General features: G+C 30.7%; 1 protein-coding gene across 1 annotated transcript; it reads left to right on the forward strand.

Moving 5' to 3' along the window:
- Nucleotides 1-4,193: 4,193 nt before the first annotated feature.
- LOC117106592 (apoptosis regulator BAX-like) lies at nt 4,194-5,646 on the forward strand. The gene is made up of 2 exons (XM_033247975.1): nt 4,194-4,986; nt 5,120-5,646. Exons 1-2 carry the CDS (start codon nt 4,531-4,533, stop codon nt 5,246-5,248), a joined length of 585 nt encoding a protein of 194 aa, XP_033103866.1. The 5' UTR covers nt 4,194-4,530; the 3' UTR covers nt 5,249-5,646.
- The last annotated feature ends 8,744 nt before the right edge of the window (nt 5,647-14,390 follow it).

Consider the following 14,390-nt stretch of genomic DNA (forward strand, 5'->3'; position numbering starts at 1 on the left):
GGCCCGTCCGTACGTATTTTAATTTTATATACATTTCGTGTAGTCTTTCGACTCTACACCACCCTCAAGTGTGCTTTTCATATGAATATTGAATATAATGTCAATGCTTAACTAAGAAATCAAAAGTAAAACGTTTGTCGTAAGAATGCGTGACAATCGTGCATTTCGTTAAGAAACAAATTTTCCTCTAATAATCAATCGATATACATTTCTTATCGTTATCATTATTTATCCTAGACGTTTCATTACAAGTAAAATATTTATGTTAACAGATTTAAGAATAAAAATTGCGTTTTGTAACGTCTTACATTAGCAATCAGTTATTAACTAAGACAGAAACCATTTGGTTGTTTTTCTGTACATAATATTTTTAATTTACTTGCATGTTCAGACTCAACAAGTGATCAATCTTGTTATTTAATGTCTTATCGAAGTTAGGATTTAAAAATGTAATCTCATCTTAGTTATCATAAAATTAAACATTTCGTATTATGAAGTTACAAACTCATATATAAAACAAATATAAATGAATTCAAATCAAATATGGTAGTGTATGTTAAACAGTTATTCGAGATTCTATGCATAATTATAGCGGGTTGTACTCAGTAAATCGTGATACTGGTACTCAATTGTCTCCTGTTTATATAATATACACTCAAAGTAGACTTTCATACCTTTAAAACTTATACGTAAATAAATGATCGTTTATGTATTTCAATTAATCCTAAGTTATTCAATTATTGTGTTAATAATTCGTTACATTATACAATTTCTTTAGGAACTGTTTTGGCGAACCGCATATTTGTATTTTGTTTTCAAGGAGAATCTGTTTAATGATATCTTTAGTATCAGTATATCTATCAATGTTCCACCAAAACCTACATTCCTTAAATGTATTTTCTTTATTTCTAAGGTAATCTGTATCAAGTTTTGTGTATGATACCAATACTTGTAATTGTCCTGCTTTAAATCGGGCACGTCTTAAAGTCATAGTCGTATCCACTGGAGCTCCCATAATTATATTTGATAATCGTTTAATTTACTCCTCCTGCAATGGGTATGATACGGCTAATCCCATATTGTTTTCTAAACATTCAATGTATTTTGCAAAGTCTATTGGTTCCGCTTTAGTGGTGTAAATAAATGTCTTTGAATCAAGCTCGGAAAGTTTATTATCGCATTCGTCAATGAATTCAATAATTTTGGTATTGTCATTAATCACGTTTAGTTCATTCTTACCTGTCTGTTCATTATCATTGGCCTTATTGATAAACTGTCTTAATTTCTGAATGTGTGTAACATTCTTTCGTTCATCCGTGGCTCTCATGAAACATGGTTTAAGTCTATTGTAATTAATTTCAGTACATCACGTAATACTTCGCCTTTAAGTGTTGCTAGAATATAGTGTGTTCTGTCTAATACTTGATGTACAGCTAAAGGTCCAACCCATTCTGCTGATATTTTCTTTGAGTTGGCAGTCAAAGAAGATGATGTAGGCTTGTACAAATACACTAATTGTCCTACAGAATAAATTGGGCTCTTATACAGTCGTTGCGAAATTTTGGCGTTCTGATTATCTTGGTTTGTTCGTTGTAGTGTAAGCATGGTTGTTGAAATGTGCTGAAATTTCTTTTTGAGGTCTTCAAGATATTCCTCGTATGAGTGAGATAGTCCTGACATGGGATTGAAGGTTAATTTCGTTGAATTCGGAGGTTGTCTTCCGAATACTAACTCATATGGTGAATGATCACCCAGATATGTTGATGAAAATTAGTTATATGCATAACATGTAGTTGATACGAATCTAACCCAATCTGTACCAAATTGATTGTTCACCTTTAAAAGGTCGGACAATGTACGAATATGACGTTCGACTTGTAACTACCGTGATTTTGTACACTTATGATTTTTCTGTCGATGTTGAGAGTGTTACATAAGAGTGTTAACAGTTTGCCTGTTAGTGAACTAGCTGCGTCTGTAATAAGACGGGATGGGGGTCCAAATATGGTAATAACTTTCTGTAATAATGCTTCACAAATTGTTTCTGCATCAAGTGATTTTAAAGGTACACAGATTAAAAATCGTGTAATTTCATCACATACTACCATAATGTGTTTGAATCCCGATGATGAAGTTGGCATACTCTTAAAATCTAGACTGAGACTATCGAATGGTCGATAGGCATCAGGTACTCTGTCATGTAGTGGTCGAAGTTTGTCAGTTTTTGGTTTAAATTGCTGACATCTAAGGCAAGCTTTAACATAATTACTAATACGTTCAAACATATGAGGCATATAGAAAAGTCGACGGATTGTTAAGTATGTTCGCATTGTACCTTGGTGGTTACTTAACAAATTATCATGGAATTGAGATATAATAGTTTCGGCAAGTGTTTCTGGTATTGCTAATTGTAGTATGAAATCATCACCTTTGTTTTGTAGGAAAAAACGAAATAATAAACCGTTACAAAGTATGTACTGTTCTGATTTTGTTTGAATCGCTCTTGCTGCCTTCTTATCGGCTGGCAGAATATCATGAGCTAAATAATCGTAGACAGGTTTAAAGAATGGTGACGTTTCCTGTTCAATTTGTAATTGTTTAACATCAACAGGCAAATTATAATCTCTGATTATTTTTCTACGGATAACGTCTGTCTGGTATTGATAATGGTGGTACAATTGTGGTACAACATGTGGGTCAGTTGAAGGTCGAAGTGTACTAGGTGTAGTGAGTGGAGGTGTGGGTGATTGGTGTTGTGTGTCTATTTGTGGTGATGAATGAGGTCGCGTGGCTGTTGTCGTGTGCTGTGTAGTACTCGTGTCATTGATCTGTGTTTGTTTGGGTTTGTAGAGGTCTGGTATTTTAATTCCCATTTTCCTAGCATATGACCTAGTTACTGGTCTTGAAACTGTTTGTGTTGTTGGATTTACACTATCATTGGTATAAATTTTAGAACAGTTAATGCAATTGTTACAATTTGAACAATTTCAGAATCCTCATCTCTTTGTGCACGAGATAGGAAGTCAGCTAGTACTAATTCAGTACCCTTATAAATAAAATATGAATATGAGTAAATGATTGAAATTGACACGTATTCATCTTGCACCACTTGTATTATATGCTATGATTTTTTATGTTTAACGATTTAATTTTTTTTAAATGAATTGTTATATTGCTAATAATAATAATAATAATAGAGAAAGAATTTCTCTATGAGCAATCAGAAACTCTAAAAGTATGAGTAGTTATAGTACTACTTGAGGAAATTTCACCTTGAAATTAATAAGCTGGTAGTAATAAATTGTTATCAATTATTAATCCTTTAATTAGCATATGAGAGTAATGAGGGCAGGCCTATATTAATATTAATATTAATACTTTTAATCCTTTAATTAGCATAATAAGGGTAGGTCTGAATTAATTTTATCAATATGATTAATCCTTTAATTAGAATTATAAGGGTAGGTCTATATTAATTTTAATAATATTATTAATCCATAATTAGCATATGAGGGTAATACTGGGGGTAGGTCTATATTTATTATTAATCCCTTAATTAGCATAATGATGGTAGGCCTATATTAATAATTATAATAATATTCCTTTAATTTGCATGAGGATAGGTCTATATTAATTTTTTCTTATCAATATTATTAATCCCTTAATTAGCATAATGAGGGTCGGCGTATCTTAATAATAATACTCCTTTCTAATTAGTTCTGAAACGAACTGTTGAGATTGTCATGATGTTAAATAATAATAATAATAATAATAATAATAATAATAATAATAATAATAATAATAATAATAATAATAATAATAATTATAATATAAAACTTACTTTGGGTGATCTCATCCTGTTTTCACAAATAGTATATAGTAATGTAAATTCCTATTCCAATGTAATGTAAATTCCTATTCCAAAAGGCGATCTTTTTTTTTTCTACACAATTTTCTATAGTAGTGCATTAACGGAAGCGGGATTTTCAAAAAGATTGTTCCAAACACGTTGAGGCCTGACCATGGCATGACGAATAATGAAAATCCGATAGATTTGAGGGTACATGACGTATAGTGAAATTATCTCTTATACACATCTTAATTTTGCAATGAACAAAATATTTATGAACAAAAACAAACAAATATGTGAGCAACGTGTCCTTCGAGATAAGGGGCTGGTGTGTAATGAAAAATCGTGATATGTATGGGTCCGTGATGTCTGAGTGACGTTTGTTTATTCTTTGTTTAAAGCGGGGTTGTATGTTTTAATAACAGTACATGTAAAATAATATATTTAAAATAATGGTAGTAATAAAATTTTATAATGATGAAAATAAAAAAAAATATTCATAAATAATTAGAATTATAATAATACTTGGATTAACGTGTGTTTGTTGATGGTAGTGTTGGATCTATAAAATAGGGACACATGGGAATACCTTGATATCTTTCCATTACAACAAAAAGAAACTATTATATGTTCGTGTTACTCTACGTCAGGTGCGTTTTTATCTGTATTATTTTTGAAACATGTCTGGAAAAACCGAATCTACTGCTACTACCAACTCTGAGGTTATTCGAGGAAAAAATATAAACATGGAAACTGAAAGAATTGCACGAGAAATCAATTCAGCGTTTGTAGAATATAAACTAGGCAATAATATGGAATATAGAAGAGATATGAACTGTAATTTTTTCAACTATTGCGAAAAGATGTATAATGCATGCGATGAACATTTGACAATAGAAGTATCGCTTGATTCAAATGAAAATATTAAGACGTTTTTAAAAGACGTTTTAACAGAAATGTTTAGTGATAATATCATAAACTGGGGCCGTATAATTATGGTGTTTGTGATTGGAGCGAAATTAGCTGTGTTATGTAAAGATAAAAACAGAACTGATTTGATTGATCAAGTAATACAGAGTGTAGACAAATTCCTGAAGACGGAATTTTTGGAATGGATTAATTTGAAAGGAGGATGGGTAAGTCACATTTTTTCGTGTTAATCCTTGATTAATAAATTCAAACTGCAATTTGTTTCTCTCTATATATTTTATATATACTATTTATTTAGTTATTTTATTTAGACCAATTAATTTATTTATGTATTTTCAGAAAAATTTCGATCAATCGTATACTGAACACAATAGGATTACAGAGACTCCTCTAATCAACGTTTCGCTGGGGATAGCGTCAAGTCTTGTAGCAACTCTTTTTCTATTCAAAACATTTTGCCAAGGATGACATGTATAAAGTATGTTTCGCCTATCTAAGTAGTTCTGAAAAGAACTGTTGTTGTTGAGAATGTCTCAACGTTAAATAATAGTGATAATAACTTACATGATCTCACGAGTGTTCCAAAAATGATAAAGTGGACTGATAAGTTGACTGATAACGCATAGCGGGTTTTTTAAACTGATGACGCATAGCGAGGTTTTCTATTGACAGGCTCAGTCACGTTGAAGTCTAACGAATAATGACGTATAATGAAAAGATCGAAACATGCGCTGGTACGTATGACGCTTGATTAAAATCAACCATTGAGCGAAGCGCATTAAGATTTCGTCTGATGAGTAACGAAAAAGGCGATAGATATGCGGGCACATGATGTCATGAGTGAAATTAACCAATGAACGATATGTTAAAAGCTGTCTCTTATACACATCTAGATGTGTATAAGAGACAGGTATATAGTAATGTAAATTCCTATTTCAAAAGGCGACACGTGGGAATACCTTGTAATATTTCCATTATAGTGAAGAAAAAACTTTTTAAGTTTGTGATATTCTACATCAGTTACATTTTTATCTATTTTTCTTTTCGAAACATGGCTAGAAACAACGAATCTTCAACCATTAACTACTCTGAGGCTATTGAGCTTTTATTTAAATGGAGAAAATGTAAATGATACTCGCCCTTCGCAACAAGTTGAAGAAAATGCCAAAATAATTCAGGAAGAATTGCAATAGTGTGAGACATTGCAGTACCTGTCTCTTATACACATCTGGCATTATTTCTCTTATATTTACAAAAGTAATACCATTAATTTACAAAATATACAATAATATCTTTAGACATTACAAAAATAAATTATTTCTCTTATATTTACAAAAGTAATACCATTAATTTACAAAATATACAATAATATCTTTAGACATTACAAAAATAAATTATTTCTCTTATATTTACAAAAGTAATACCATTAATTTACAAAATATACAATAATATCTTTAGACATTACAAAAATAAATTATTTCTCTTATATTTACAAAAGTAATACCATTAATTTACAAAATATACAATAATATCTTTAGACATTACAAAAATAAATTATTTCTCTTATATTTACAAAAGTAATACCATTAATTTACAAAATATACAATAATATCTTTAGACATTACAAAAATAAATTATTTCTCTTATATTTACAAAAGTAATACCATTAATTTACAAAATATACAATAATATCTTTAGACATTACAAAAATAAATTATTTCTCTTATATTTACAAAAGTAATACCATTAATTTACAAAATATACAATAATATCTTTAGACATTACAAAAATAAATTATTTCTCTTATATTTACAAAAGTAATACCATTAATTTACAAAATATACAATAATATCTTTAGACATTACAAAAATAAATTATTTCTCTTATATTTACAAAAGTAATACCATTAATTTACAAAATATACAATAATATCTTTAGACATTACAAAAATAAATTATTTCTCTTATATTTACAAAAGTAATACCATTAATTTACAAAATATACAATAATATCTTTAGACATTACAAAAATAAATTATTTCTCTTATATTTACAAAAGTAATACCATTAATTTACAAAATATACAATAATATCTTTAGACATTACAAAAATAAATTATTTCTCTTATATTTACAAAAGTAATACCATTAATTTACAAAATATACAATAAAATCTTTAGACATTACAAAAATAAAATAATTTCTCTTATATTTACAAAAGTAATTACAATAATTTACAATATATACAAAAATGATTACAATAATTGACATTATATATACTTTCTTTTTTAAGTTTACACAAACACTTTTAATTTTTTTCAAGTACAATAATTTATCAACATGAATAAAAATATCTGCAATAATAGATAAAGTGAAAAGTATTGCCAAACATATCCATTCAGCACAGCTTTAAATTCATCAATAATTATTTCTTTAAAGTATTTTGAGTTATTTTTTCTAATTATTATTTGTTTGGATTATTCTTGTTATATTCTTTCTGTTTTGATTGTATCCGAGGATATCATAGACCTTACTATATATTTTAAAATGTAAAAATTTCTATTTTTGCGGTATCGCTTTTAATTTTTGCACCCATCATCGCCATCATCATCATCATCATCATCATTGTCGTCAACTTCGCCAACATCATCACCATCAGTATGTCTGTCAATATAATCATAATCACACCATAGTCAATATCATCACCCTTTGTAGCATCATAATCACCTCCACCATCATCCTCACTTTGATTTTCGTCATCACTACCATACCGTAGCCACTATCATCAACATTCATCTCATAGTTGTCTTCACCAACATCAATACCATCACTACGGTGGCCAAAATAATCATAATCACTACCATAACTACTATCAACAACATTTGTAGCTTCCTAATAACATATACCATCATCCTCACTTTGATCACCATCATCAATATCATAGTCACTCTCATCAATATCCATCGTAATTATCATCTTTGTTATTATTATCATCACCAACAGCAGCATCCTCATCATCACCACTGATACTTTTTAAATCCATCAATATTGTTTATTATCTTCTTAAGCATTATCACCATCAACAGTATCATCATCATCCTTGTAATATTCTGCCTTTTAATTGACACACAGTCGTGCTGAATACTAATAATACACACAGTCACAAATCCACACAGGACATCTTGTTAACATGACTTCCAGAACACATGGACAGAATTTAATGTGTACTCCGTTATCCAGCCGTTTTGCTAGGCTACTACAAAGACGTTTGTTTGTGTTAATATATTACATCACTCCCTTTTAAATAAAAAATTAAAGCTTAGTTGTACGAAAATGACAATTGTAAACTGTTAACTATTTTTGGTTATGAATATGGCATATGAAATTTTACTATAACGTAACTATAAGCAACTACTGTATTCTAATAAACAAATAGGAAACCAGGCTTTACTTTATTCTCCATAATAGGTCGTAGTGTTGGAGTAAACGATGCGCTAGCATTTGGCCCAATTTCAACTTTCTGTTTCTTGGTAGGCTGCATAACGCGTTGCATAGTATTCTTTGCCTTGTCGGTGATCTTGGAGTCGGTGTAGTCGCTGTCTCTTATACACATCTTAAATTCTGAACCTCTATCTGTATGAAATTTTAAAGGCTTTCTTTTGCCCGATAAAAGTTTCTTCATAGCATCCAACATTGTATTGGAAGATGTGTTCTTAATAAGGATAGCCCACGCATATTTCGATAATACATCGGTACATGTAATAAGAAATCTATATTGTTTATTGTAGCGTTGTAGTGTTGTTAAATCCACGAAATCCAATTCCCATCGCTGTTACATAATAATATTAATAATAATAATAATAATAATAATAATAATAATAATAATAATAATAATAATAGTAATACATTGTATATTTAAGAGCTCTAGGCATTTAAAAGTTTATCAAATAAATTAATATCAAATAGTCATACAATTTTGTTTTAGAAGCAAATAGCTTTTCATCTATTTCGTTTCTATCAAACTAATAATATACATATCATCATAGAATCTAAATTAATTTACAAGTTTGTGAAGTCAGTGTTAGCTTAGCAAATATTCTTCAACTAATTGCTTAAATTTCGTTTGGTATGGTCGATTAATGCCATAACGCTTCCCACTTTGAGCAAAAATGTATGAAGTTGTTTGATCTGATCACTATTTTGGATGGTAAAACCAGTATCCCTGATTACATGGGTCAGTATCTAGGCCTACAAGAACATCGGAATATGGGAACGTGTTAGTTTTCTCATTGTAATTTTCTTCTGACGCTGAACCGCATTCATCTGCGCATTGTATCTTTTTTTCTTCAACTTGTTTTCTCTTTCCGCCATTATCATTTTCATCACCATTTGTTTCGTCGAGATGTTTCCCATTGTCGTTTTCATCCGTTCCAACACCACATTCATCTGTACCGTTGATCTCTTGTAGCATATCTTCAACTTCATTAGATCGTCGTAGCATTTGACACCATTTATTTATAGAAAGACTAATTCCCTTTCTACTAGGGAAAAATTTTCCACGGTCTTCTTTTCGGTAGTATTCGCGGATGCAGATATATGTTTTCCCGTTCCACCTTTGTGCGACAACATGTCTCTCTTTCGATAAATGGATACGCTTGGTTGCAATGACAGTTTCTTTATTCTCCATAATAGGTCGTAGTGTTGGAGTAAACGATGCGCTAGCATTTGGCCCAATTTCAACTTTCTGTTTCTTGGTAGGCTGCATAACGCGTTGCATAGTATTCTTTGCCTTCTCGGTGATCTTGGAGTCGGTGTAGTCGGCTGTTGGTTTAGAGAAGTTCATTCTGGTAGTATATTATAACAGTATTTCGCAGAGACTAGAGTTTAAAAAGTTATTAGTGGATGAAATTGAGCAAACTGATACTCTTACCTAAATTTTATTCTATTTTATAGAGCCTACACTACCATCAACAAACACACATTTATACCAGTATTATTACTATTATTATTATTATTATTTTACTACTATCTTTTATTTTCATTACTATAAATTTATTACTACCATTATTTTATGTATATTATTTTTACTACTATTATTAAAAATATCCCCCCGTGGAAACTTTTAACATATCGTTCATTGGTTAATTTCACTCATGACATGTGCCCGCATATCTATCGCCTTTTTCGTTACTCATCAGACGAAATCCTAATGCGCTTTGCTCAATAGTTGATTTCAATCAAGCGTCATACGTACCAGCGCATGTTTCATTCTCAACAACAACAGTTCTTTTCAGAACTACTTAGATAGGCGAAACATACTTTATACATGTCATCCTTGCCAAAATGTTTTGAATAGAAAAAGAGTTGCTACAGGACTTGACGCTATCCCCAGCGAAACGTTGATTAGAGGAGTCTCTGTAATCCTATTGTGTTCAGTATACGATTGATCGAAATTTTTCTGAAAAAAAATAAATAAAAAAACATACATTATGGAGTTGGAAATAAATTGAATTCTTAAATCAATTGTAAATATAGAACAAAAGTGAAATTTTTAAATCAATGAATGTGAATACGAAAAAAAAATAGAAGACTTACCCAGCCTCCTTTGATATGAATCCATTCCAAAAATTCTGTTTTCACGTATTTGTTTACACTCTGTATTACTTGATCAATCAAATCAGTTCTGTTTTTATCTTTGCATAATACAGCTAACTTCGCTCCAAACACAAAAACCAAAATTATACGACCCCTGTTTATGATATTATCGCTAAACATTTCTGTTAAAACGTCCTTAAAAAACCTCTCAATATTCTCATTTGAATCAAGCAATACTTCTCTGGTCAAATTATAAAGATGTTCATCGTACGCTTTATACATCTTTTCGCAATATTTTAAGAAATTACAGTTCATCTTTACTATATATTCCATGTCATTGTCAAGTTTATATGCTACAAATGCTGAATTTATTTCTCGTGCAATTTGTTCAGTCTCCATGCTGATAGTGCGGCATAAGGGAAACTAACGTTTCCTTTAAAACGTGTTTTTAACCTACAATGAAGTTATATTTTTGGTTTATTGAAGTTTGTTGTTTTTCATAGGTTATAACTAACTGATTCACAATGTCATTTCTTTGATGTAATTTCTAAAATGCATTTGAATAAATTTGTAATCTGTTAAAAAGTATTTTTCTATTTTCAAAATTTTTAACTAGCTTACATTTTTATTTGAAATTTGGTTTGATTGGTTTTTTTTTAGCTTAATGTAGTTTAGATCATGTTTAATTTAAGTCAATTAGATTTGAATTTATTAACATGTTCTGAATTTTAAAGTTTTCGTTTCACAATTGTAACTTTTGGTTTTAAAACATCTATTTAATTAAACTTTTTGGAATTAATTTAATAATTTCTATATATTGTGTGTTTTAAAGTTTGTTTCACAGTTTCATACTTAATTGCTTTACGAGTTAAACAGTTAACTATTTATCTGAGCGGATGAAAACGACAATGGGAAACATCTCGACGAAACAAATGGTGATGAAAATGATAATGGCGGAAAGAGAAAACAAGTTGAGGAAAAAAAGATACAATGCGCAGATGAATGCGGTTCAGCGTCAGAAGAAAATTACAATGAGAAAACTAACACGGTCCCATATTCCGATGTTCTTGTAGGCCTAGATACTGACCCATGTAATCAGGGATGGTTTTACCATCCAAAATAGTGATCAGATCAAACAACTTCATACATTTTTGCTCAAAGTGGGAAGCGTTATGGCATTAATCGACCATACCAAAACGAAATTTAAGCAATTAGTTGAAGAATATTTGCTAAGCTAACACTGACTTCACAAACTTGTAAATTAATTTAGATTCTATGATGATATGTATATTATTAGTTTGATAGAAACGAAATAGATGAAAAGCTATTTGCTTCTAAAACAAAATTGTATGACTATTTGATATTAATTTATTTGATAAACTTTTAAATGCCTAGAGCTCTTAAATATACAATGTATTACTATTACTATTATTATTATTATTATTATTATTATTATTATGTTTATTATGTAACTGCGATGGGAATTGGATTTCGTGGATTTAACAACACTACAATAAACAATATAGATTTCTCATTACATGTACCGATGTATTATCGAAATATGCGTGGGCTATCCTTATTAAGAACACATCTTCCAATACAATGTTGGATGCTATGAAGAAACTTTTATCGGGCAAAAGAAAGCCTTTAAAATTTCATACAGATAGAGGTTCAGAATTTAAGCATAACTTAAATCACAAGACATACATTTCTTTATGACAAAAAATGAAACAAAGGCTAGTGTTGTTGAGAGAGATTCAATAGAACATTAAAAACGAGGATGTAGAGATATTTCACGTCTAAAGTTACCAATAAATATATCGATGCGCTTCCCAATGATGTAATTTCTATTATTTGAAGAGCGTTTGCTAAGCTAAAAACTCTTAATTTATGAATTTATAAATTAATGTAAATTTTATGACGATATGTATATTATTAGTTTGTTACAAACAAAAATAAATGAAAATCTATTCTTGCTTATTGCTGAAACCAAATTGTATGCCTCTCACTCATTATTTAAATTTATATTGTATGCTGGTAGTGGAGTAAATACAAAACAACAACAGCAAGAAAAAATTGATAATAAGTTATAGATATACTACGACCCGAAAATTCTGATAATTTCAGAGGGGTAAAATCATAATTTAAACTGGTTACAATGGTGAAGACGACCATGATGACGTTTGTGATGAGGATTGTAATATATTAACACAAACAAACGTCTTTGTAGTAGCCTAGCAAAACGGCTGGATAACGGAGTACACATTAAATTCTGTCCATGTGTTCTGGAAGTCATGTTAACAAGATGTCCTGTGTGGATTTGTGACTGTGTGTATTATTAGTATTCAGCACGACTGTGTGTCAATTAAAAGGCAGAATATTACAACTGGCGACGAGGATAGGATAATATAACATACTACAATAATTATGGATCCATTTTCGAACTGCATAAAAGCGTTTGATCCGGACGAAGATCGGAAGTCTACAGGCCCACGTTGGGATAGATGGAAGAAGAGAATGGCAACTTACTTTGTGGCGAAGCAAGTTCGCAATAATGACCAAAAGAAAGCGCAGTTGTTATTATTTCTTGGGGAGAAGTCTTATGAGATTTACGATACAATGGCTGAAGGCAATGACACCTACGATGATGTCATAAGAAAGCTTGACGAATATTTTAAACCGATCAAAAATACAGCACTGGCAGTATATCTGTTTAGGGAACTTAAACAAAACCAAGGTGAAACGGTAGAGCAGTTTATTACTAGATTGAAGTCAGAGGCCATAAACTGTGAGTTTGAAAATCCAACAGCAGAAATAAAAGCTCAAATCTTACAAAAAAACAAGTAATAAAAAATTACGACGTGAGATATTAAAGCATCCTAATTGGACACTTGGTGATGTCGTTAGTGAGGCAAGATCTCTTGAAACATCTGAGTTACAAGCAGGTAAAATTGAAGAAAAAGATAACCCCTTTGTGAATCATTCAACCGTGAATAAAATAACGGCAACAAGAGGGAGAGGTAAGCAACAACCTATGCATGAAAGTAAATGTAAAAAATGCGGTGGTAAACCTTATCATCCACCAACTCGGTGTCCTGCGAATGGTAGAACCTGTTATAAATGTTTGCGAGTTGGACATTATGCTAGTGAATGTTTTGCTGATAAGAGAGCAGTTAGTTACGAGGCAGATAAAACATGCGAGGCAGAGTGCGTGGCGGTAGTAATTATTCATATGGTCGTGGTAGAGGCGGTAACCATGGATACGGTAGTCGCGGTGGACGCGATAGAAATCACAATGTACATCAAACTGAGAGAGATGAACGGTGATTTGTTTATGTGTACGAATCGTGTTGATAATCCTAGTGGTAAATTGTCTAGAGATCACTTTAAAGTAATCTTGAATGTAAACAGTGTTGATTTGGAAATGTATGTAGATACTCAAGCAGATGATACTGTAATGAGCATTGATACGTATAATAAGCATTTTAATCATATTGAAATTACAAATAATGATATGGTATCTCTTAGAACATATAGTGGTGAGAAGTTAAACATTATTGGTAAAATCAAATGTGATGTCATCGACCGTGAGGGTATAACACACAAGTTAAGTGCTAGTGTTGCTGATTATAGGTATAAGCCCACATTGCTTGGTCTTGATTGGATGGCAGTGGTTAAGTTAGACTGGAAAAACATAGTAAAAAACCTACACTCCAGATATGTTAACAGTTGTGCACATCAGAATGATGTAAGTGAATCTCAATGTTCTAAAACAGTCGGAAACAGTAATTCCGAGTTAAATGTGTTGCTTAAAAGGTATGAAAACTTGTTCAAAGATTCATATGATGGCATGAGACATGAGCTAGCTCACATAAATATTAGAGAAAATGTTACTCCTGTGTATGTTAAAGCCAGGTTTGTTCCATATGCTAACAAATGCAAAGTTGAAAATGAACTTAAAAAGTTAGAAGACAATAATGTAATACATAAAGTCAAATACAGTGATTGGGCAACTCC

This window comes from Anneissia japonica, unplaced genomic scaffold (genome assembly GCF_011630105.1).
Source record: "Anneissia japonica isolate Jap-2015-1 unplaced genomic scaffold, ASM1163010v1 scaffold287989_len141851_cov153, whole genome shotgun sequence".
In the NCBI taxonomy this organism is placed as follows: domain Eukaryota; kingdom Metazoa; phylum Echinodermata; class Crinoidea; order Comatulida; family Comatulidae; genus Anneissia; species Anneissia japonica.

What these genes read in the sequence shown, in the direction of transcription:
- LOC117106592 (XM_033247975.1), top strand. Translation starts at nt 4,531, where the DNA reads ATGTCTGGAAAAACCGAATCTACTGCTACTACCAACTCTGAGGTTATT. An exon ending in TTAATTTGAAAGGAGGATGG is followed by an intron (nt 4,987 to 5,119) that starts GTAAGTCACATT and finishes ATGTATTTTCAG; the next exon opens with AAAAATTTCGATCAATCGTA.